Here is a 26357-nt window from a genome sequence, read left to right as displayed (position 1 = left end):
CGCCGGTTATATTAATTAGCGGCGGCCCTCCGGGAATCGTTATCTACTGGATAATTGCGATTGTCGGCTGAAATCGACGTAACCCGGCGTCCACCCCGCGAAGAGGTCCTTCATTCGCGCGTCGACAATTTCTATACTCGGGTCGGGGCAAAAAGGGAAGTCAAAAACGCCGTTCGTGAAAATCGGTGCAACTTTTTTTCCCCCCCAACTGGGCACGTTCCAGCGATATTTGTTGGTTAAAGTGGCACATTCTTTCGTCCATTATCCATATTATTATATTTACAAAGGATTGTGTATTCGAGCATAATTGTACTTGTTAAAAAAAATGAAGAACATAGTTCGTAATTATGGAGATTTTCGGTCATAATGGAAACGCATCGTTAGATCAGTAAACGAAGCGATAAAGCTTGGCTGCGTTTCGGGTAGCTAATGGAAGGCCGCGATTTACCTCTCTGTCGGACGGTTCTGCCAGCAAAACAACGTTCTAAAAACGCTGCTCGTCGAACGGCTTTGTACTTTCACTGGTTTACAAAGTACCACGTGCGCATCACTTACGCTACACTGGAATTTACTTTACGATCGGTATTAACATAAATTACCGAATGCCCGCCACAATTTACAGTCCAATAATTATCCATTTTCTGTTTGCATTGTTCTCTGCGGAGGCAACCGACAATTTAAGGAAATTTCCATAATAAGCTACGGTTAAGAGTAGTATTACTCGAGACATAAATCCCTAGCGCCCCCCTTTCTCCACCTTCGTCCTGTTACATCGGCTTCCACCAACACCACTCTGACCCTGTCTTTCCTCCCTCTCGTTCTTCCCCATCCCCTTGCCCTGTGTTAAACCCTCGACACGAGTTCGACCCACGTAGATGTAAACGATAAGGTGTGCTTTTTATTTCCATACAATTACATCGATGATATTACACCGCGTGTCGGTTCCACGCCATGCATTCTTACGTTTGGCCAGTTTCGCCAAGCCTTGGGCAAATCTGAATTTATTCCACCCCTCCACTTCCACTTCCACTTCCACTTCCACTTCCTCCACGCACAGATTTATTGCATTACATTACATCGAGCCATGACACTGCCTTATTTATGAACGTTATATGATTTTCCGCTCACGGTAGCATACACTTACGAGACTATTACACATCGTAAAGACTAATAGCTCGAATTCCAGCAACTTCCTTATCGCATACCATTTGAATTTCGTTATACCATTTGGTTAACCAGGATAGCGGCAGCCACGTTCAATTTTATCTCCCCAATCGACTCGACGGAGGCTACTTTTAAAGGGGTGCTCGATATACGGGACGATCCAGAAAGATACACATCTCGATGTGTCTGTCTTCGATCGCGTTAAAACGTTTTCGTTAATACATTATGGAAACAAAAGTTGGCCCACTCGAAGAGTAGAAAAGTTATAAAAGTCCCGGTGAGAGAGTGACGGATCTCCCTAACATCCATTTGCACCGACAGAATCCGATGCAGAAGTTGCGGAGTTGTTCCACGAAGTGAATTTCGTTTCATCAAGTAATCTACCTACGTTCTAAACCGAGTTACGTGTAAGAACCGGAGCAAGTTACGTTAGATGTTGTAAGGTTTCAGCGTCGATTTTAATCTGTTAGATTTTCTATAAAAAAAGAAAGGAAGATTTATACAAGTAGTTTTATGGGATAGTTCGATGACGAGCGCGATTTAATCGTACGTTCGATCATGGAAATGGTATCAGGACTAAACAAAGGTAGGATATACCTAGGTGAAAAAATCGTTTTCATATCGCAGGCTATTCCGCAGCCTACGATTCACGATACCTGTTTCGGTCTGACAGATGCTTGGAAACCTTCATAAATCAATACCACTTTATCCCACGAAATCTCTATTTTCGCTTTAGCCTGGATCACCACTATGCATATTCAATGAAACTGATACAACTGGGCATTAACAGGAGAAAGAAGAACGTTCCGTACAAACTTGTAATGAATTTTCTATGGTAAACATTTACCGAGTATGGCAACTGTATAAATGCACGTGATTAAACTGGTTCTTATTACCATACATCACAGTTTATTGCCTAGATCGATAGTAGCTTTTGCGAGTTATCAAAGCTATCCAATTGAAGAAACAAATTTTATATCATCGACTCCATTATTTTTAATTTAGGTCGTTACGAGAAAATTACTTTCTAGAGAATTTTAAAAGTTTGGGGTTATTTTCTACGGAATGCAAAAGTTCACGAATAACTTTAATTAGTTTTCCTATGCCGATCCCGAAACTATTTCATTTATATTTAATTCGGTAATTTTTCTCTATTCCTCTATTAGCATGTCCCTAATCGTTCAGGTATAGCCGAAAGCATTCTATCGCCATAAGCGTAAAACGTTCGACTTTTCTTTTCTTTCTCTCTACATTCTTTTCCTTTTTACGTTTAAATGAGCTGTTCCCGCCAGAGACCACGACACTCCGTGGATGTTAAACTTAAGCTTTAGACATGCAAATCAGGACTCAGAGAAGTGTATGTAACTAACCCGTTCCCCCTATCTTCTTCATTCTTCCTTCTCCGTCGGCTAAAGAGTGTCTTCGCGACGTATTTATAACCCCTTCCTTCCTTCCTTCCTTCGAGCTACGCTCCTCACTGCGTCCTGATGAATGCCCACCTTCGCTTTAAGTTTATTAAACCAACTTGCGAAAATTATGAATAATTCCGTGCCATTGTATCATTCCGCGATGGCAGCGTGCCATCTATTTCGCGTTCGCGACAAGTCCCGACGAAGCCTGTTTGTCGTACCGTTCTCTATCCCTTCCGGAAGAACGATAAAGTCGTCGAGGTATCAAGAAAATGAAGATGTCATCGAGAATTCGCGTTCCATACAGCATATTCGATACGTTCGCTGATATTCGGTAAATTATCGCAATGCTCGAGTAAACAGGTTATTGAACATCGATTACTCGACGAAAATGTCTGCTACGATAATTTTAAGTCGTAGCACTCCATCAGCTTAGACGATTTTAGGAAGAAAAATTCGAGAAACTCGTTCGTTCAAGATTAATTCGTTGGCTTTCACGTGAAACGCGTGTACATACATCTCTCTATGACTATTCGAACGCCCTACAACCGCCGATTCTATGTCATCGATTATTCGCCAATGTTGGAGCGATTTATGATAGCGAACAGGGTCAAGAACCGTGAAGGCCGAGACCATTAGGAATAGATCGAACATAACGACCATGTAAGGCTCGTGGATGATCTTTTGTTGCCGTTCGAATGTCCAGCCGCCGCGCCGTTTGAATAACAGCCAATCGTAATAGATTCATGGCAGTAGTAACGGACTTCATGAATCAGCCATAAGGAGGCCGATGTAAAAGTTCGATCTCGAACTGCAATAAGCTCTTTTCGGGATTAATGGCTCCGAAATTCATGGTTGATTTATTCGCGACAATGTAGAATGCTCGTATTACGTATTTCAAGTAGAAATTTTATCTTAAAGTGTACTAATACCTTCTACGTTTACCATTTATATCTCCTGAACGATTTTACTATAAAATCATCTTATGACGTTAACGGGATTAGTTTGAACTATATTGTACTCCTGACGCAAGAAAGAAAGTTCCGTTCTTCTTGGATGCCATTAAAGTTGATGGTATATCAAAAGTACAGCGGCATTGTTGGAAAACATAATCAAGAATTTGGAGCGTGTTGCTCGCGCGTATTTAACTGCGCAAACTGGTTTGTACGGATTAGGCCGAGCATGTAGAACCGTCTAAATACGCCGTGTTGCCCGTGCGTACTGAACTGCACAAACTGGTTTGTACAGGCTGCCTCTCCTGTAGCCTTAACTCTGCAAACCAGTTTACGCGGTTATTCCAAGAGGAATAATTGAGCGTGTAGGCCTCGGTTTATACCAAATGAGATAAGGAAATAAATTAGAAAACAGAATGTCCCTCATTTAACTATCGTTCCGCTAAATTTTCCCTACAAATCTTTCTTTCTTTTGTTTTCTTCGAACGATACGATTTATAGCTATCTTTCTTATTTTCATTCTTCATTACGCAAGTCTATTACGCGATCGAAGTACCAAGTAACTTAAACAGTTTTCTCATCGTCGATTATTATTTAAAGAAACAATGAGACACTGTAACCGTCGTTCGATTTATTAAAGAAGATAGTCATATCTCGTGGATGTTCTAGTATCGAGTGGTTCGAAAAGCAGCAATATATTCTGCTATAACGTACATATTACCACTTGATATCTACGTATATAAATGTCGTCTGAGAAATTCTGAAAATACATTTATTGAGAAAGTTTCCATCAAGATTTCCAATTTTTGCAAAGCATTTTTTATAATAAAAAGTTGTATAATTTACAAACCTGAAAAAGGCTACAATACTTCAATTCATCGCTAAAATAATTTTTTGGGAAAAGCGATCATTATGCTACTCGACAAATGACAAAATATTACCGGAAGATAAGCTGCATATATTGTTTAACGATCTGATAACTCTATAAAGATACGATATCTTCAAATTTTTCCCCAAATTTCTCGACGAACTTTATGAACAACCCAGTAGAAACATCGTTTATTTTCATCGATTTCGAAGATTTCGACGGCTAAGCGGATATCACCGCTAAACTGGTGTTATTTCACGGATAGGCAAACACGGTATTTTGCACGCGCCTTACGCACCGCTCGATACAAAGCCGAAAATTTAATCCGACTGTTCTAAATCCGACGACACCAAGTTGGGAAGCGCGAGTACGACGAACGATGTAAATTTTGGAATGGAACGGTTTGCACTGTAGACGATGAAGAGGAGAACGACGACGACGGGGGAGAAGGTATCCCAAATACCTGCAGGAAATCTGCGAAGCCCATGACATACCATCGTGTTTGTCTTGCGTTTTAGGTGACTCGATTCCTGTGCTTACGTTTCCACCAGGTCGAGACCTCACGGCTTACGGATTTGATTTCGCGCATAAATATTAATGCATCGTGATCACCCTGGCCTCTGTGCGCCGGAAGTGTCGATGGATGCTGTGTGACTGCATCGACGAAAGATTTAAAAAAGTTCGATTGAATATTTTGGCAATTACATTGTGCTCTATAATTTTATTATATTCCATTATTTAATTACCAGAGAGAGATTTAACCTATTGATCCAGTCGTTTTGTAATCAGAAACTTCTAATCACGGAATTAAAACTCGAAGACTGCACTATAGAAGTACAATAAATTAAGTAATTTACAAAAAAATAGATAATTTCAGTTTAGTTATTACGTTAATACAAAAACACATTTCAGTCGGAAATTACACGAGGAAATAATATTGAAGTGGAATTGATTGACAACATATTGAATTTTTAAAATCGTTCTTCTACAAAAGAAGTTTAACTTATCGTGTTCTCCACCTACGTTAGTTTTATTTTTTGAAGTATAAATACAATCTATACAGAAATTTATACATGTATATTATTATGCCTAAGAGCGACGACTGAACAGGTTGATGAAATCTGGGTACTAAATTTACTTATCAAAAGATATCATTCTAGGAAATTATTCGTTTCGATTCATTCTAATCGATTACGGTGGTAAAACAAAGAACAATTGTAGTTGGTTAAACGTTGGTTATGATAGCAATCCAAGAGATGACTTGTGCAGACTGGCTGAATCTGAAGGCGCTATGTTGACAAAGGGGAAAGGACAGCTGAACTCGACATAATCGTTCCTAACCACGGCGAACGCGGTTCTGACAAGCGTAGGCGAAAAGGAAGGAATAGGCGTATAATTAACGTGTATCGTATCGCGAGAATCTAAAAAAGCCCGGATATTACTACATGTCTCTCAACGACTTGGTATTAAAACTCGTAGCATTTTTCACCTTTTATAATTACTATGCCAACATAAGGCGATAAGAATCGAAAATTCCAATATCACCGTATTTATACTAGAAATAGTTTAATAAATATCTGCAATCGCGTGATTTTACGTTCATTAACTGTGTCGTGGTATTTAAGATAAAATGTATTGCCACATCATTTTGTCCTATATGTAGCTAATACTTTACGATGTACAAAGATACAATAGCCATATATCCAATATATTTTCTATATATTCTCTATACAGTCTTGCTTATATATTTATAAATATTATTTTTTAAAAAATATTAATGAAAACCGAAGAAGACGAATTAACTCGTCACGCGAATTCCTAATTTCTTGGACAAAGTGATTTTATTATTTATAGATCTTCGTTCAATTTTTCAATATACCGTTTTCAATATAAAGTTTCATTTTTGTTACTAATAAATTATATTATACTTAAATTTCCAAGGATTAAAATCAATCTAACTAAAATTGATCTATCTGTACCAACTTTTAATACCATGAATATAGATTTTTTTGGGTGATCTATGATCCAATTAACAAATTAATAAGCACATCGTTAAAGAAGTTACCACCCTAAATACAAATTACCACACGCTCCTTATCCCACAGAATATCTTCCAACATATAACATTCAATGTATAATACAAAATTGTATAAAAAAGAAAAAAAAAGAAGTAAATCAATAAGAATGTTCTAGTCGTTTATCGATGAAGTTCGTTAGGGGAGTAAGGTGGTCGTACAAAGCCGGTCACACAGGAGGCGAGCGTCGGCGTCTAGACGCGGACGAACGACGTTGGAACGGAGCCGGTCGATAACGCGGTGCAGCACCTCGAGCCGTGACGAGGCTGCGACATCGGGATTGTGATTAGGGGCTGGTCGGCAAACAATGCCTAATTACATAATTATTGTGCCGCGGGTCCGTAATTAAGACACATTACTCCTCCCGGCTAGTAATTCATTACGCTTAATGTCTTCCCTGCCTCCACCGTTTCATCGCGGATGACAGTCGCGACGGTTCCGCTAAATACCGTTACCGTGAAATATTACCGACCACGACCACGACCACGACCGTGGCTACAACCACCAGCACGAATCTACGCAGACATTCTCAGTAAGAGGAGTCTCGTTGCTTTCTCCTAACAAAGCAGACCCTAGTTAGACGCTTGTACACGGGGATGCCGTTTGATCCTTGTAATGATATTCCTCGCTCGTTTATTTTATTGGACTACGCGAATAATTGTAAGATTAATTGATACCGATTGTTCGCTTTAGTGAGAATAAGAGACGAATTGCTTATATCTTGAAATACATAGTTAACATTATTCTGTAAGCTTTTTTATTGCGGTTTTAATGAGAAAATGGATTGTAAGAAGAGATGATTTTTCTAGGTATAAAATTGTTAGTAAGTTATTGTGTTAGTTTCATGAAATAGTAATATAACTATATATAGTGGGGATTTTTAGATATTTTTGAGAAATTTAAAAATGCAAAAGTGCATGGGATGTACGCAACCGACCAGAAGTATTAGAACACGTTCTAATATTTACCGCGCGTATTTCAACATATGTGTTTTATAACGTAAAATATTAAAATAATCAATATAGAATATCTGTTATAATATTTAATAAGCAAACCAGCTTTCTGTTTAGATCCAATCTTTCTGATAGTGTCTATAAAGGTATAAATTTTCATAAATATGACGAATTGATCGATCTTCTTCCCCCATAAATCCTGCCATTAAATACATTTCAAGAAAAATCCCCGATATTGAATTCCGTGTTCCAATTCTCGATTCCGTAAATTTCAAACGTTCATTTGCAAATCCATATTCCCTGGCGTCTAACTAAATGCACCACTTCACTCTAAAAAACTAACAAAACACGGAAAATTAACGAACATCTCTACCAATCACGAAATTCATAGAATGCATTGCATTATCGTCGACGTGTATTTAAACCCGTGAAAAGAGGGAATAAAACAAACAGACCGACGAAACTGAATGTTTTTGTTGGAAGGGTGACACGTGGATTCCTAGGACAATCCACATGCCAGGGAAAAATATTCAGTGTCATTATGTTCGACACGAAGTCACGGCATCCCAGTGGACCTTCATTGAAACTCGCGGCCGGAGATTGGTGGATGCTTGATAGGCAGCGTTTCCTCGCGTAATCTCGATATGACGCGAACCTCTGTGTCCTGGATCCCCGAGGACTCGGCGCGGGTTAAAAAATTACCGCCAAGTCACCTGGCCGCGTCTTTTCAAACCGCCTAACCTTTTGTCAGCCTCTTGCTTTGCCAACGACGAGCCATCTTTATTGCGTCACGCGTTAAGTAATTATGACGTTTATTGTGATTAATTGCCTCGTCCATGATTCTTTTTACCGATCACCGAGGCGCGTGTTGAGGGATTACGTCGAATGAAAACGTGAAAGTTTCCAACGAACGTAGGAAATGATAATGTTGCAACCACGATTGCAAAGATATGTGTTGAAATACGTGAATTAACGGTTTGAGTAATTGGAGAATTCAATTCGAAAGAAGATTCTATTAGGGGAATATCATTCGCGATCTCACACGCTAGGTCGTGGTTTAAATTCAACGACTCATATATTTAAATAATTGGAATAGTTTTTTTTAATATTTTTTTATTATTATTTAATTTTTATTACAGTGAATTTTGAATCATTAATTTTAATATGTTAAAAATAAATAAAAAGAATTTAAAGAAAAAAGATCTAGTGATAATTTAAACGAAATGAATGGAACAAGTAATCGATAAAATAATTGATTCATCAATTGTCTTGGAAATGAAAAACACGCAATTGGATTTCAGGTTCGGGGCGTTTCCTTCTCGCCTGGCGTATGAAGTCAAAATTCATGGATATAACGCGCTCGTTTGATCGACCTAGCGTAAATTAAATATCAACAAAATACACGTTTTCAGTCGTATAACCGTCCTAATTACGTCTGTGGTTGTTTACAATGGACGTTTCAAACCGAAATCATATATAAATTAACCCTGAAATTGGCAATATGTACGACCAATAAAAACGATCGTTTACAAGATGGAAATGTCAAATATAGAAGGGATTAATATTTAACCGATAAATAAACGTCAACAGCTTTATATAAAAAAAAAAAAAGGAACCACGGTTATCTGATTCTTCGATTGCATGGTACACATTTCTCGAAACAATGCCTTACTTTCATGTGCGTTTAACCACCTGTGCTTTGTATCAACACACAAGATATCGAGTTTATTGTTTCAATTCGTTTTTATGTGTCATGTTTCGATTAACATTTCAAACAGTTATTTCAAATAGCTGAAAATTATTTCCTTCGTAAAACCTTAACTTGTCTTTTGAATAATGCACCCTCTATACTTCACGTCTAAGAAACCTGTGGTTACGGTGGATCCGTGTTGTGACAAATTGTCGTTCTGACGAATACGTCAGAACAATCAAATATACGAGGGTCGTCCAGAAAGAACTACCCGTTTATATATAGAAGTCACATAAAACGGTAGAATGTACTTATAGGAGGTTGTTTAGCTTCGTTCATGTATCGACATAAACCACACAAAATTTTGTGTTTAAATATTTAATATTGTCGTTATATCATACGTTTGGAATGATAATGTGAATTTCGAATGCTGAAAAAATTCTTCCAAAAGAAAGTCACCACCGAATTACAGCAGTTAATGGAGGGTTTTGTTGAATTAAATTAGGTAAATTATTAAATTAAATAAATTAAATAGCAATTAAAGTAGGTAGTAGAGTTATGAATGAATTGATGGTAAGATCGTGGATATGGGAATTCAATAGGGACAGATAAACTGTACGTGATGGCGAACATTCAGGTCGTCCGTCTCTTACTACAAAGGAGCTCAAGAACGTGTCTGCAATTTTACTGCAAATGATGTTCATTGCAGTTTTTTGCAAAACTTAAACGATTGTTTGGTCGATAATGCTTCACAAGAAGCGATAATTTAAAAGACTGCGTAAGACAATGGTTATGTGAATTGGCAGCAGAAGTGTATGACGATATACAAAAACTCATATAACGTTACGATAAGTGTTCAAATAGAGCTGGCGGTTATATTGAAAAATAACTTAGTATATATACTAAAGTTATAAATATAAATAGAGAAATCTTTTTAAAACGTATTTGTATTGCTGTTATTTCAAAACGAGTATTATTTTCTGGACGATCCCTCGTGTGCCTATTGTAATCATAGCCTAACCTTTCTACAATATATCGAATAGACAATGACATAGCAAAATTAATTATATTTATTTAATAGACATTCAGGTTATCTATTGAGTGTCATGATATTATAATGTCGATCCTTATTGAATTGATACTTATTAATTTCATAATGAGCGTATATTTAGATACCAATATGCATAGTGTCATTTCGTATGAAATTGTAAGGTTGGAATCGTACTTACCTAACTGCAATTCATCTTTCATTATTGAATATATCATCCATCCATATTTCTGCTTCATTTACACGTCTCACACTTTAAGGAACACACATTTATCCAGTTGTTTGAAAGAATTTCAATAAAAATAGCAACAAAACGATCCAAACATCGCGGTACGAAAAAATGTACACACCGAACGCCTGATTCCACAGTTACCGCCTTTTTGCATCATGACGTCACGCAACTAACGAATAGAAGCGTAGATGCGAGACATCGTTAACTCGATTCCACGCTCGATTCCCATGGTTGGTAGATAAATTCGCGTCATTAGAGGTTAATGGATAAATTCACGTGTCTTATTGGAAACTCTTTTTTATCATCGGATTATTGTGTGCTAATAAACGAGCAGCATCAATCATCGTTAGTGAAATGAAACGGACGAATACACACACGGAAACATATAAACGGTAAGTAAATATATACGATTGTGGAAAAATTTACTAAACGGTCACGCCAAAAATAGAACAATTGCACGTAGGAAAAAAAATTCGAACGCCATTCGATCACTCGAAACAAATTAAGCGCAACGGCTGTTATAAATTTCATCTTGACGAACGATAAAATCGCCGCTACAACCGCACTCGATTCGATTGGATTTTTTCCTACCCCTATTAATAATAGTCACGCGCAACACTGTTCGCGTGTTACGTGTTAAAAAATTTTAAATTGAACATCGAGACCTTTTAAAATTCGTACGGGCAACACTGTAAAGTATACGCAGGGGAATTATAATTTTCAACACGTCGCGCACACGTTTGTACCTATTCGACAGCGTAAATGCGAAAACTCCCTTAATAAGTCGTAACCGTTACTACGAGCAACAACTTGAATTTTATACAAAACGTCAAACTACGGGATAACTGAAAAAAAGATCAATTTTTCATTTAATTTCTTTAAATAAATTACGGTACAAAGGAATTTGATCGATTCGTTCGTCATACATATTCGAAAAAAAAAAAAAAAAAAAAAGTAACAAGTAGCATTGACAATTGTAAATAGGCTCTCTTGACAATACCAATTCTTTTTAATTTCGATAAAACGGTAGATAAATACAACTCGTTCGCTGAATCGGTCAATTTAATTAAAAGCCTTTTCGTGTGTGCAATTTTCTTCAATTAGCGAAACGGCTCCCTTTAAACACGCTCCTTTCACGAGTGTGTCACTCTATCTTCGTTACAATTTATCGAACGTCCTACTGGTAATTATACGCCTTTATGCCTCGCTCGTCCAGCTAATACGTCACGTTTGCGCGCGAAATTTTTATTCTAACAATCTCGCCGTATCGCGAACAATATTTCGGAACACAAGCCCGCCACAATCCATGACGGCGCTACTCGATCTGCATTAATTGGCATCATTACTGCGCTGCCCATTTTTTGGGATAAACCGATTTCCCGTCCCTTGTTCCGCATTACACGGTGCACGCTTGTTTTACGCTTTTTGCCTCGAGTGGTGTTTCTTAAAACCCTGTTTTTTCTAGCATTAAAAATATTTTTCATCGAAAACGTGGAAATTTAAATCCATGAGCACAATAGTAATAACAATAATCCGAACTTGTAATTAGCCGCCTTTTTCTTTCTTGTTTTTTCTTTTTTTTTTTTTTTTTTTTTTTTTTGTTAATGATCCTACTTTGGTGCTATTCTCTTTTAAATATTGTAACGATTTTAGCTCGTTTAAAAATATAATATCATACCTTTCTTTTTAATACGATACAATATGATTTATAAAATAACGCGTTGTAAAAAATTTTATCGAATAAATACAAATATACGTAATTCAACAGGATAACATCGGAATCCTAAGCTTTCTGGAGATCTCCCGTAGCCAAATACAACGACGACGACGCGACAACATGCTCTGGGAGTTCGGAGGTCTGTTTACACGAGTTCGCAAATATAGCCATAGGTATCGGAGCCAACCGAAGCGAAGAATTGATAAATTAGTTATTCCGTCAGTCGTCTGCTGCTGTTCCTCCAGGTACGTTTGATTTGAGGTTTCGAATAGTCATGCCTATTTATATTGAAGACCTTTGGAGCTTTCCCAACGTTCGACTATCTAAGTACATATACGCGATGACTGAGATAGAATTCGATGGAAATATTCTCTGATCATATTCTGTTTGTTCTTTCTTGATTTCAGAAACGAAGAACTACAGGTCTTGTGGCGATCTAATGTTGCAGAATCAAAAAGTATATTTTTCCATGAAACGGACATAATTTGATGTCATACATGTAATCTGATACATGTCAGACGTTAGAGATTATACAAAGTTATAAATTATTCGGAAAAGCTTTAATAGTGGGCGTAGCTGGCCCGTTTATCATCGGATAACAGTTCCGGAGTATATCCTTTGAATGTAACTCTACTCTTGGGCAAACAAGACTAAGGGTTATGACCATTCTCGTTTGTCTTTGCATCCAGAGAATCTTCGCGCGAAATCCCTAGCCAGGACCCAATTAACTCTCTAAGAATTCGATCCTATCCCATGGTAATTCTAAGATAGTACGACTCGAACAGCAGATTAGAAAAGACAATATTTGCTTCGGTGCTTCTGCGTCTAATCGCAGATGCGCCTTCACTTAATATCGCTTACTATTTGTCTTCCCTTACAATGGAAATTTGCGACGTGGGTATTACACAGATAGAACAAAAATCGAGGGTAGGATAATTCATAAAATCGTTCCATTCAATTCTTTATTATATTTAAATTAGTATCGAATTTATCTTTTTTTTTTTATTCACAATTCCAACGTTCACGAGTTCCATATTTTTTCTAACAGGTCACGTCCAAAATAGCCGACATCTGATGCGAACTGCAACGCTTCTAAGAATCCTTCGTCTCTGACCACAGAAACCCGTATCCGCATCGACGACGGTTTGAATTGAAGATTTTTGCGGACGGTAACTCGTTGGCTCACGCGCTAACGTATTTGCAAGATCCGCTGCGCTGATGGACATATAATGCGACGTGTGATTGTAGGCCCGCCAATCGCGGCCGATTGTGCCTCTGAAGGCCCGCTAACTATCTCAAACTAGCCCCATTCAAACCGCCACGACCTCTCTCTAGCCGTCTCTATCTACCAGCCCAGCCTCTGTGTCTCGCTCGTTCCAACCCTCATTCACCGCCACCCTCCCCCCGGTACCCGTGCGTCTCGTTCATCACCAAACTTCGCCTCTCTGTTGCTCTCAACTTGCGTCTCGTTTGCACCGACTTCACAGGACGATTTTCCCTCCTACTCGGTGAAAACTCAGTCCTCATTCGACGTTCGAATTCGACGTACGTTTCTTGCCGCACGTTTCTTCTGCACGCCCTGTATCCCTCTCTAATTTTCGACCGGCTCTCTCGCCACACACGTAATCTTCTATTTCATTCGCTTTACCTTTCCTAATGCGATAGCTCGCTCCATACACATACACAGTCGTAGCCTCATCTCTCTTCAATCTCACTTCGCGGATCGAATGTTTTGCCTTCCATTTAACATTCTTTATCTCGCTCCCTCTATTCAATTCTTTCAAAAAAAGCTTTTCTCTTCGAGGTTCTGGCGATTCCATTCGCCCCGTTATCTGGTCCTCCGTCCATCTAATGTTTCCACTTTCTTTTCATCCGTTAAATCGTGCATCTCGTTTAACTCGACTTCCGTCGAAATTCATACATTCTCGCCTCTAGCCATTCCTTTTAAGAATGTAAGCCCTACATGCACTTTCTTCCCTGCTCCACCGTCACCGCTTCTCACTCGTTTGATTTTCGCGTTCTTTTTCTCGACTATGCAGCACTGCTTCATTTTCCCCCTTCTTAAATCTATGTTCTCTCTCACTTTCGTCCCTCTCTCTCTCTCTCTCTCTCTCTCTTTCTCTCTACCCTTTCGAACCGCAACCAACTACCTCTCCTCTTTCAACCTATTCCCCCGACGTACCTTATCTCTATTCTCGGTCTCTGTTCGACCTGCTTCATTCATCGACACAATCACGCATGGTTACGTAGGTACATTCCGCTAGGCGTCACCGAGTATTCGTCCCGATTCGAATTCTCGACCCTATATAACCGTGGCACGTTCTACGTGGGAATTTCAAATCTATCAGCGACCCAGACGAATGCAAATCGCGCATGAAGCGCGCTTAATAAAGCCTCGCACGCGGCCCGCAACTCGCAATTTTCTTTTCGACGCTACGTGTCGCACGCTCCTCTTAATGAAACCTTCGCATGCACCGTGCGCAATTCGCGGCTACGCTCTCATTCAACACGCATCTCCGTCCCGCGATACCGTTAGAAAAAGAACGCACTCGGGATCGTTAAGCTTCGGCCCAGGGGAGAGAACGAGGGCCATTTCAACTCCCTTGTAGAAAGAGATCCGTTCATAAGAATACAAGTTCCATAGAATAAAACTTTTCTAGTAAATCACGGAAATTCTATTGTCTAATAAACTTTATGGATATCGCATAAATAAAATCAGAGACTTAAAAACTATTTTCTTTTATTTTTATTATAAATAGAAAACTTTGTATTACAGAACTCCTATTTTGCTTCTATCTTTAATGGTCAAGTTCAAAGCGATAACATTTATAGGACCCTTCCACAAAATGGTCTCTATCAAGCTTAAACTTTTGACTTACTTTCGTCAAGAAATCGCTTCTCGTACCATTGCCTCATAAATTCATCCCCACCACCCTGAGAACATACACCGATGAACCGTTCCTATTTCCAATAAATTCTTCTCGAATCACCTGTCGTCATTTCGTCCAGCTTTCAAGCGATTCCGACCAATCGTGAGACACGCCGCAAAGCGTCAGTGCAAAAACTGTGACGACACAGCGGATATCGATCTTGACGATCAGCGTCAAGAACAATATCGAGCTGGAGGAGTATGTCGCTTTTGACCAGGCATATTTCGACCAGGCGAAAATTGAATTTCGAGGAAGTCGAGTCAAGAGATAAGCATGGAGAAGCGTACCAGCTATTTGCGTGGCCTTAATAAGGACGTTTGACGGCGTTAGCTTTCCCTTAACAAGACGGCTAATATCCCGGGGCCTTGGCTCCCCTTGGTCTACCTTCTCTATCCTTCCCACTGTTCCTTCGTCTCCCTTTCTCCATCGACTAGCTCGCCTTCCGCACGGCGGACACCGTCGGGAATCACCAAAGCTTGAAAACCGAACAAACTCAGTTAGAGAACTCGGTGTGAGGAGCAACCGGACCTGCCGGCAAAACTCATCCTTCTCCGCATCCACGATTCTCTTACGCAGCTTGCCACGTTTATGGACTGACTTTGTTTCGTCCTGGGCGATCATTAATTTAATAACGGCGATTGTACTGAAAGATTGTACATTTTTACTGACAATCACAGTGTGATTTTCTGTAAAATAATTTTCTATAAAATTGAAGTAAATAAGATTGAAAAAATTAAGGTAGGAAAGTATATAACGAAAAGTAGTACATGACATGAAGTCATATGTATATGACATGTGGTTCATAAAATATAATATAAAAATTTATTCTGTATATAATCTAAAAGTTATATAAAACAATTCGTAAATGTTTCTAGTAACTGCATCTTAATATCATCTTACTAATAAAACCTTGCTTTATGTGAGTGAGTCGATCTACGACTTATAACGATGTGAACACTATTGTCTACAATGGTGTTTAAATCTAAATAAGTACCGAAAGGGGGACAAACAAGAGAAGTAAAATTTCACGTGCGCCCGACCAGAAAATTTTACTTTCAGTATTGCATTATCCACAGCAGCATAGCAGTGGTTTAGCTCCAATGTGTTTATAAATGTTCAGCAAGCTATTCAATCCTGATGCATGGATTATGTTGTGGCCCCGTTAAGAAAATTTTGACTTCTCTGTAACAAAATCGAAGAAATTTTTAACTAGAAAATATTTTTAATATTTATTATTTCTTTGATATTTACCCTTTTCTTCTTTAAATCATATAATAAGAGACTTGCTGTTGTTGCTAATTCGCTATTTCCAGCGTTATTTCCAGTAGGAACAATATTTTCATCCTTTGGTACCGGTAATAATCTAAAAAATACAAAATTTTGTAAGAGTTCTGCGAGTAGTTAAACACATATTATTTTTAACTCACGAATGTATTAACGGCGAAAGCAGTTTTTTATCAACAGAAGAAGGGTCCGTAGGACCAGTCCACCAGCTAATGAAATTGCCTACGACGATCACGATTAACGTGCCTAAACCAGTAAACCAATGGTACGATAATCGATACAGAGGAAACACATCGTCTTCGCTGAAACAAAGGAGAGTTCTGTTCAATACGAGGATAAACCCGTATCGTAACAGTTTCAAATAAGATAATAGAACAATTTATAACTCTGATCATACGTTTCAACGATGACGCTGGTGGCCACTTAGGATTTAATTGATTATGAAAGACTTAATAATTATAGCCAAGGCTAAGGTTAACTTACTTTGGACGATCAAACTGTTTCAGGAAACTTTCGGAGATATTGCCTGGGCATTGAGAAAGGGGGACTGGAAGTTTCTTAGGAACCAGCAACCCAGCACCGATAGACCAATTTGCACCTAAGCTAGCCCAGCCAGCGATCACGAATCCTACGATAGCACCCATAAACGCACCCTATTCGACGGAACAGAAGTATTGAAATTTTTATACCTGTCTATTGTGATGTTGACGAAAGATATCAATAGACCGCTTTTATGCATTTATAGGAAATTTAATAGCGTAAAAATGCATAAAATGCACATGATGTGAAAAAATACGGTACTTGCTACAATATTTAATAGATGGCACGAGTCTCTGCTTAGATCTCATTTTTAAACATCCCATAAATATCCACAGTCGAGGTATCAGATTAAGAAGGCATGTAGGAAAGAAATATAAAAAAAAGCAAGTTCAAGCCTCTCGATAATTCACCTTAGCATTTGTCCATGGAAAGAGTATACCTAGCGTGAACACTCCGAAAGAAGTGCCTGCAGCTATCGCTGCTAGACTTCCAGTTATCTATAACAAAATAAGAGAATTATGCAATCTTATCAAAAAATATTTAATTTATAAGTAGAATAAATGAAAAAATATTCACAGCTAAAACTCCTCCTAGTTTCTCGACCAGAAAGAGCAAACCCAGAGCTATGCAACCAAGCAAGACAACCAGACATTTTACAAAGATGTGGGAGCATCGGTCGGTCAGTTTCAAGCCGAAGCAACCCTTCACGAAATCTTCGAGGACCACTACGGCCGTTGAATTAAGTCCTACAGACAGGGTACTGAGACAGGATAAAAAATATTTTAACAAAAAATTATTTATTGATAAGAATAAATTCATAATAAGTACTTACCTAAGAGCTGCTCCAAAAATTCCAGAAATAAAGAGGCCCGGTACTCCAGGTAAATTTTTCGCAATTTCCATTACATAAGCAGGCAATAACTGATCGTCAGCAGTTATCAAACCTGTAGCTCTAGGATCGCATTTAGGTGGAGACCACCAGGCTATAAGGACGAGGCCGCACCAGCAGCATAATGAAATGAATAACATAATACTGATAGTAAATATCCCTAATGATCTGAAATCACACATTTACATACAATAACATACGAACAATATATTAAATAATTTTACATATACCGAAATGAACAGTGTACTCACTTACAGTTTGGACGTTTTCAAATCTTTCAACGACCTATACCGTTGTACCATAGTTTGATTAACAGCAATGTAAGCGGTGCTATAGAGCCACGAACCAATTAACACGGTCCATACCGTGTGTCTCATATAAGGAGACGTATCAAAGCTACAAAAAGGAAATATAACATAAAACGATGGAGCTGCAAACTTTTTTTATCTTCTTAACGTAATGTTAAATACTTCTTACTTTAAAAATTCAATTCTATTGGCTTCCAATGACATCTTCCATATTTCAGCGACGCCCATTTGATAAGTACCCAATATACTAACAGTCAGTACAGCGGCAATCATGACTCCGACCTGAAGCGCATCCGTCCAAACTACTGCCCTGATACCACCCTAGTAATCACATTCTCCAATTAACCCACCTTTCATCTATGTATCCATCGATAGCCATGAACAATCGTGACTAACTACCCTTTCATTGAATTCCGTCTCATCCATCGTTACACTTAAATCTACAAGAAATGGTATATATGCCACCTGCAACCTGCAAAGCGTCATTACACGAAGCTCCTTTATCATAACAACAAAAACCATCAAACTTCATAAAAGAATGTCCTCAAAAGCTCCACGAAAAAGCGGACTACAATCTTGGTAGACGCGATCGTTAAGCGAAAGACAAGCTTACAGACACGCGAAAGCGACCATGGCGGTAATAAACAAATTTCCAAGGAGTCACTGGGCCGCGATAAATTTTCATTAATTCGCGGGCTACAACAAATTGCTTGAATAATTACAAGCGCGCGCGAGCATGCGATTAATCACTTCGGCGCTGGCTTTGTGATCTGCTACCACGGGGAACGAGCACTCGACGTGCTCCGCGCCATTGTTTCCGCTGGGCCATTGTCGAGCTTTCAGTTTCCGTCCATAAACATTTCCAGTAGCCGGGTCCGCGTGAGAGATTCTTCGCGGCATTGTCCACCGAAAATTGTTTCCTACCATCTACCGGCATCCTCCCGTCCGAGGAACTCCAGCTATCCCCGAGAGAATTCGCTGAACCGGCGTCCTTGGAAAATTAGCTGCCATATACCTAGACACCGAGTCACCCGGTCGGGACTGGACTTCTAGTCTACCCTACGCTCGTTTTACATGTGTTCCGTCACCGCGATACGTCTTGTTAAGTTCTCGAGGGTTCACGATGAATCAGCTTGGTCACGATAATTCAACGCGATCACATCCTCCTAATTAAATACGTTTATCGATCTTAGATCTCGATGGGTAATCGTTGGATCATTATTACCGTCATAGTTTCTATGAAGGTATTTCTATTTACGATTTATTATTTCTATTTATTTTATTTATTATTATATCTAGTTTATTATTATTTATATTTAACAAGATTGCGAAGACATAGAAAAATATATCATTACCACTTGGATCAGTGCCTTTCAAAGTTTGTTGGAAACTTGTTCAAAGCCATTTCAATTCGCCTCAATTTTTAGAAACCCTCAACATAATTTTCAATACATTAAACGTCACTATATATAAATATATCGTTATTAACTATCTATAGGGTTTAATTTCATTTCTTCGAATATTTACAAGCAAAGCTGGCGAGGATCAAAGGGAAAGCTTCATGAAACTATTATTAAGAGGAAGGAAGGCTGGTAAAAAAAATTCACACGAAATACTGTGAAGGCATGCAAGTTTTACAGCTCGTAGAAGCTACGTGTCCTTGCCTCGCACTGCCCGAGTATTTTTAACTTCAAATACGTGACCCCAGAATTTTTTGTGTACGACAGCGCACACAGTTTTCTACGTGTTCAATATTTATACGAATTCATGGGATCGAGACGTTCACGAAGCAAAATCGAATTTATTGATATAGAGGTAGTGCGAGTTATTGAGTTTCGAAAAAGTCAAAGTAAGCGAAAATCACTAGTGATATAGCTCTAGTCTAACACAAAGATCATTTTGTCAACAAAGGAACAGTTTTTGTAGAATATTATTTCGTTTTATTAACGACAAATCGACTAAACATATATCGTGATGAATTTTCAAAACGTGAACTTACCAGAACAGTGTAGAACACGCATACGAGGCATACAATGATTCCGATCAAATGTATATCAATGCCGCTGACTGTAATTAATCAAAAAGATTTTAGTAATATTCGGTTAATATTCTATTATGGATAATATGGGCGCGTAATACCTTGATTTAGCGCCAGCGCTGGAACGTAGACCACGATCGATTGGTAAAGTACCTAAAATTGGTTTATTACGATATTATTAATACAACATGGGATCAGTCGGTACCATTGGTCATTCTCAAAGAGAAGCAAATTAAAGTTTCGTGTTTTCGTAACGTAACGTGATGTAACTTTGTTATTAATAATTTTTCGTTAAATTAAAATCGTTAATAAATAATATTTTTCAAAGTTCCGAATTTCTTAATTGTGCCTATCGAATCTTATACCCAAGCTCATAGGATAAGTAGGTGCTACATAGCAACGTAAACTTTATCGATACTGTCGCACTTACAACATCAACGACGAAAATCGCCGATATGAGAATCCTTACACCACGATTGAATCTCATTTCCAAATACTACAAGAAAATCATAAATAAATTATGCGTACATATTATTAACACATTCATTAGATATTCCCGGTAGATATACCTCGTAAACGGAATTCAATCCTAGCGAAACGAAGACTGGAGCGTAAATAAAAGCTACGACGACGCCGGAGAAAAATATTGAGATAATAGTAATCCAATATTGTGTTCCAAAATTGTATATCTCCGCGGGTGTTCCAAGAATCGTTACGCCAGATATGAAGCTGGAAAGAATAAAAATTCCTTTTCATATATTTTCACGGATCAATCACGATGAAATTTCTGACGATTTAATTCAGTGGCAATTAGAAAGATTCAAGGTAGAAACTACCTGGCAATGAGGGAAGCGGACACGGGAAACAGACCCATACTCTTTCCTCCTAAGAGATAATCTTCCGTGCTCGACTTCTGCGCTCGCCTGTAATGCCATAATCCTGCGGCGGCAGATACGACTAGCATCAGCGCGAACACCAGCCAATCTGCCCAATGAAAATATCCCCTCTCCTGTGTTTCCAGCATTCTGGTTCCGGGAAGCTGGAAACGAGCAAAAACCTGATTTATGAAGCCAGATTTGCTTGATAACACCGATAATAGACGTAATGGAAGTCAAGTAACACATATGAAAGCTTAATAACTCTTGCGATGATACGCATAATGGATCTTTGACGGCCATTTACTTACCGCCATTACTATGCGATATTAAGAATTCGTTTTTACTAATAAATAAGCTTAAATAAATTATAGCTTTTATTGAAATTTTGAAGAAATACGAAATAAAGATTGTTGTTATTAGAATGCAGCTGAATATAATATAGTCTTGAAAAACGAAAATATACCGATGTGCATAGTGTTAATGGAACGTAGCAGACGTACAGAGGTCCATTAGTTCACAATGAGTTTGTGCAATTCTTACACTAATGCATGTAGCTATTGCGTGTATATTCCTAATTGATAATTGACACATGTGACCTTAATACAATGACGACTCGCAGCTGTTAGTGTTTCAATAAAGCTTGTTAACTTCCTAAACGTTGCACTTTCTGAACACAGCATCGGGGCAAACTGCTTGTTTCTCTATGTTTTCCTTCGATAAATAAGCAAATTAATTTTGCTACATTATTCACATTTTTTCGATAGAAACATTTGTGAGACATTTATCTATCATAATTACATATTTACTAGTGTATTTAGCAGCAATTATGGAAAATCAAATGTTTGAATTTGGCGCCGTTTGCATTAGTATCACCTGATGAGTCACAGATGTCAGAGCCATACGGAAATCAATTTCAATTCGAGAAAGTAAACTGTGTACCATGTTACCGGGTAATATGAATAGTCAGAGGTCAGTAAATCATGGGAGAACAAAGCGAAAGACACTAAAGGATTTAATGAAACACCATTCCAGGAATACGAACAATAATTACGTATCACGGATATAAGCTTGCGTAAACACTACACCTCATTGTAAGTTTTTACGTTTTTTTTCACAAAACAAAAGCCTAATTGCTTCTTGAGATTTTTTATCCTATGGCGATGACATAATTCTTGATCATATTAACTATTACATTAAAGAGAATTCTAATATATAATATATTTCACGATCCACATATTTCTTAATTACATCGGTGTGAATCGTGCTAGTGGAAAAAATATTCGGTTTCATATGCTTTCTTGATACATAACTGTTTTTTCTCGTTACTACTTACATGCAATTATACGCATGCAACTTAATACAAAAATAATATGTACATACATACGTGAAGGTTGACTAAATGATATTACCGACTGAACTGGACAATTAGTAAACGATGAAGTAGAGACCGATCGTTGATAAACGTTTGCTATTCAACTTTATAAATAGTTTTCTGTATATTTAGTAACAATTTGTGGTGCACTAGTATCCGTTTTACACGACTAAATTTTTGTCCTCTACACGTTCACGACATGAGAATATTACGGACACAACTAGTTCGCGTTCACAAAAAAGGTTAATTATATTTCTGACAGGGATGTCTTTGATGTCGATCGATAATCGGTAAAAGGTGTGCAAATAACTTGAATTCTTCAGTTTTGACGTAAATTGCTTCTATTTTACCTGAGTTGATCCCCATCTTCTCTGTCTCTCTCTTGCCTCATTATTCAAGAGATACTTTCCACGAAACAATTTACTTCTAGAGAGTAATATTAGAAAGCAATTGATCTTTTCCTTATTTGTTTTCTTTTTTGGTAAAGTATGCGTGGAATGGCATAGTTAACTTAAAATTCAACAAAAAAGTGGAAAAATTATATTTGAAATATAAAGGAATTATAGAAACTGATTATATCGTTATGAAAATTCCATATGACAACAAATAATATTATCATAAGCTTCGAGAAAACATTTTTAAATATTGAAAATACACGTATATCAACCACTAATTTAAATACCAATACAATAGGATGTGAATAAATCACCACACAAAAAACAACTTAATATTCGTAGGACAGAAACGATATCCATAGGGAAATGATGTGACATAATATCGTTTATTTCTGTCACAAATATGTTGAATTGATATCTATTTCACAATTTATCGAAAACAATTAGAGAAAATAAAGTGCCGCTAGTCATTTCACTTGTATATTTTATTTGTCTTGACTTACATACCGTAACAATATTTCAGAGTTACCGATCAGGAAATTAAGCGCGTTCCCTTCACACAAGTAATGACATAGAACGTCAAACAAGACCGCGAAAATTACAATGAGAAAGAACGATTACGCGACCCGTGATGTTAATGTTGATATACATATTTCCATCGATAGGTTCATACGATCGAAATATTAAATAAAAGAAAGCCAGACAAAATAACACAGCGAATAAGTATAGTCGAACGAAGAAAATAGCGTAACGAACAACCATGTACCGTGATCAACAACCAACTGTCGTGAAGTCAGAGACTCATCACAGAGCAACCGGTTTCCTCGATAGACTTAAGTCATTCAACTTTTTCCAAGCATTAAACATGCAGTAACAAAGTTTAAACACACAATTCATTCGATCGATCCTTATATCGATCTTTAAGCGAGGACGAAGTCCAGAAAAGACCGTAATTATTATTGAGACCATTATAAAATTCAAATGGCAATTGAATCAGAATAATCATGAGAATATTCTCGTGTTGCTTCAAATTTTAATAAAGGAATATTAGTTGAGAATATAAACTTCCACAATTTGAAATTAAAATAATAATCTCAAACATATACTAATCATGGATGTAAAGAAATATTCTCCTTCTTCATAAATATGGTTTAACCTACTCATGTATCCTGTTCCTTTTTTGCTTTCCTTAATTGGCACGTGACAGATCTACGCGTATGTTCCTGCACATCATTGGTTAATGACGTAAGGTAGATAAGTATATAAGATGTAGAATAAAACAGAAATAAGTGTTTACAGCAAATTACAGTCAGTGTAAAAAATATTCGTACAGTAATTAATTTCAACAAATAAAAAGAATATTGTAGAATATCGTTTATTAACAAAATTTTAACAAATAAAGAATATGTCCATATTGTTACAAGTCTGCAGAATAATTTTCATAAAAAAAGATGGGATATCTATATTCTTTGTGAAAATATTAACAAATATCTAAAAATTGGCAAAAATATATGCCTAATAAGTACGCATTCATAGTTACAATTAATAGGAAAAACTAATAAGACTTACCTAATATCCAGAAGATGAAATTACTAGGTTTAATTATTTTAATATTTAGCTAAGTCTTTTTTGATTTTATTATAACTTGAAGTCGTCGTAGCATTAAATTTATCAAATTGATAAGTATTCTACTTAAAATATTTCTCCATTCTTCTAAAAGAGCTCTCTTTAAGTCATTTCAGTTTCAGGTATTCCATATATTTTTAATAATATTTATATTGGGATTGTGGAGATGTTTCTATGTGTTTCTGAACATCATATAAGGTCCACTCTCGCGTACTAGTAACATTGTGCTTGTAACGTTATGATCGTTATCTTGCATCAGAATGAATTTGTCTTTTAAACCCATTTTTTCTGCAGTTTGATGCAGATTATTTGTTTAAATATCTATGTACATTTTATCCTGTGAAATGCTAACTGTACGAATACTTACTACGCTTATATTTTTACCATTTACACGATGTTTGTTAATATTTTCACAAAAGAAATAGATATCGCATTCTTTTTTCTTTTAAAATTATTCTGGAGACTTGGAAGAATATGCATAAATTTTTATTTGTTAAAATTTTGTTACTACACGATGTTCTGCAATAATTTTGTTAAAGTTAAATACTTTACAAATAATTTTTACACTGACTGTATTTTACCATTCTCATTATAGATAACTACAAGGCAACAATATACAATCAGTTCGCAGGTTTTTTGGTATAAAAATATGGTGCTTTAAAAATTCGCATACCGTTTTTTTTTTTTTTTTTTTTTTTTTTTTGCAAAAAACACCGTTGAATTTTGAATATTTTCTATAACGTAAAGTTTATTCTGTTGCATTTAATTGTTGTAAGGATATCAGTATTAACCAAGGTATACACATTTATTAACCACACCCAATATTTCGGTGTGTACACATTATTTGTCAACCAAAGAGGGACACAAATATTTTTAGTAGACAAAGCCATATACAATTCCATTTACTTATATTCTATTTATCCTCCTAAATATAAGATAGAAATGAAATTGGAATGTTGGAATTAAAAATCTATTCTTCCTATTAGCAGCTTCTCTAAATTTGATTCCATTATACATGAAAATAGTATAAAAGTAAAGAAAAGATATAAACCCCGAAATTTAAGTATAACTGCTGACAACATTTACTGCTGAATTAGCTTAAACATTGATGAATCATGTGCATATCTTATGATATTAGTGAAAAGAATTATTTTAAAACAGACGTGTTAATTGTACAAAATTATAAAATTACAACAGAACAGTTTTTGCTGGCATAATCCAGCATAGTAAATCAGTCATATCATTGTATGTGTGAAACTCCACCATCAACTTCAAACTTCTATTAGTATGCAATAATTTTTTTTTTATACACTATTCAAAGTCAATTTTTTATACGTTTGTGGTATAATAAAGGAATCTCTTTTATAAATTTCCATAAATCAGATTCTCAAGGTACACTTACATTGCTTTTAAACAATGATATACGTAATACTTATGACATTATGAATTATTTACTTATCATACAAACTAATTTTGCATGCTCGTCTTAATATTTCACATTGTATAGTAATAATTACATTCATTAAAACATACATACCACATACACATATACACGCATAAGTATATATACGTTAATTTTTCTTGTTCCACAAAGAATTATTCGCAAATTCTTAAACAATATGAGTGTTCTTGAGTAATGAATTCTCAATTATTATTGGTCAGATTTTTAAAAGCATTATATTCCACATACGAATTGTAATATAATTCATGAAGTATAAATATATTAACAAACAAAGATAACATTCGTTTTTTGTGAAACAAGAAAACAAAGTTGTATATTCAATTTTTCGCACTTTTGGAGTTAAAAGTTGAGTATAGAAATTGTGTACTAATCACAGTTTTTGATGTCTTCCTTCTCCAAAAAGCCATAAACAGACTCTATCAACTATATATGTAAGGACAAAGTCTGCTATTAAAATTTGAACTAAAAGACTTCGAAACTAGAAACAGAAAATATTTAAAAAATTAACATTTATATAAATATGAAA

At 36.7% G+C, this 26357-nt stretch overlaps 3 protein-coding genes and 1 long non-coding RNA gene across 6 annotated transcripts in view; 1 reads left to right on the top strand and 3 right to left on the bottom strand.

Annotated features, from left to right (window-relative positions):
- LOC132916697 (LIM/homeobox protein Lhx9) overlaps nucleotides 1–10457 on the bottom strand; it is a 474804-nt gene extending 464347 nt beyond the window's left edge. Inside the window, exon 1 of the mRNA XM_060976939.1 lies at nucleotides 10342–10457. The gene's annotated coding sequence lies outside the window, so the exon portion shown is untranslated. The remainder of the gene's footprint in view (nucleotides 1–10341) is intronic.
- Nucleotides 10458–10589: 132 nt separating this feature from the next.
- LOC132916746 (uncharacterized) lies at nucleotides 10590–14811 on the top strand. The gene is made up of 4 exons (XR_009660182.1): nucleotides 10590–10784; nucleotides 12161–12354; nucleotides 12517–13036; nucleotides 13158–14811. It is a non-coding gene; the product is annotated as an uncharacterized LOC132916746 (long non-coding RNA).
- A 1021-nt stretch (nucleotides 14812–15832) lies between these two features.
- Nucleotides 15833–23767, bottom strand: LOC132916657 (sodium-coupled monocarboxylate transporter 1-like). 2 transcript variants are annotated; one of them, XM_060976862.1, is made up of 16 exons: nucleotides 23251–23359; nucleotides 22699–22774; nucleotides 20935–21137; nucleotides 20668–20827; nucleotides 20529–20594; nucleotides 20200–20251; nucleotides 20060–20127; nucleotides 18230–18381; nucleotides 18008–18148; nucleotides 17696–17920; nucleotides 17440–17623; nucleotides 17274–17360; nucleotides 16807–16976; nucleotides 16467–16625; nucleotides 16291–16402; nucleotides 15833–16221 (listed from the first exon to the last, which is right to left on the bottom strand). In XM_060976862.1, the coding sequence occupies exons 3-16, from the start codon at nucleotides 21120–21122 to the stop codon at nucleotides 16186–16188; spliced, it is 1800 nt and encodes a 599-aa protein (XP_060832845.1). In that variant the 5' UTR covers nucleotides 21123–21137; nucleotides 22699–22774; nucleotides 23251–23359; the 3' UTR covers nucleotides 15833–16185. The 2 variants fall into 2 exon arrangements, with proteins under 2 accessions (XP_060832845.1, XP_060832837.1); XM_060976854.1 differs by lacking the exon at nucleotides 22699–22774 and having other exon boundaries at nucleotides 23251–23767.
- A 1318-nt stretch (nucleotides 23768–25085) lies between these two features.
- LOC132916653 (endoplasmic reticulum transmembrane helix translocase) overlaps nucleotides 25086–26357 on the bottom strand; it is a 61467-nt gene continuing 60195 nt past the window's right edge. For both annotated transcript variants that reach the window (XM_060976838.1, XM_060976828.1), the window contains exon 18: nucleotides 25086–26309. In XM_060976838.1, the coding sequence (XP_060832821.1) occupies nucleotides 26202–26309 (108 nt within the window). In that variant the 3' untranslated portion in view covers nucleotides 25086–26201. The remainder of the gene's footprint in view (nucleotides 26310–26357) is intronic.

This window comes from Bombus pascuorum, chromosome 1 (genome assembly GCF_905332965.1).
Source record: "Bombus pascuorum chromosome 1, iyBomPasc1.1, whole genome shotgun sequence".
Taxonomy (NCBI): domain Eukaryota; kingdom Metazoa; phylum Arthropoda; class Insecta; order Hymenoptera; family Apidae; genus Bombus; species Bombus pascuorum.
Note: the sequence above shows the minus strand (reverse complement) of the source record. Positions and strands in the feature narration are given on the sequence as shown.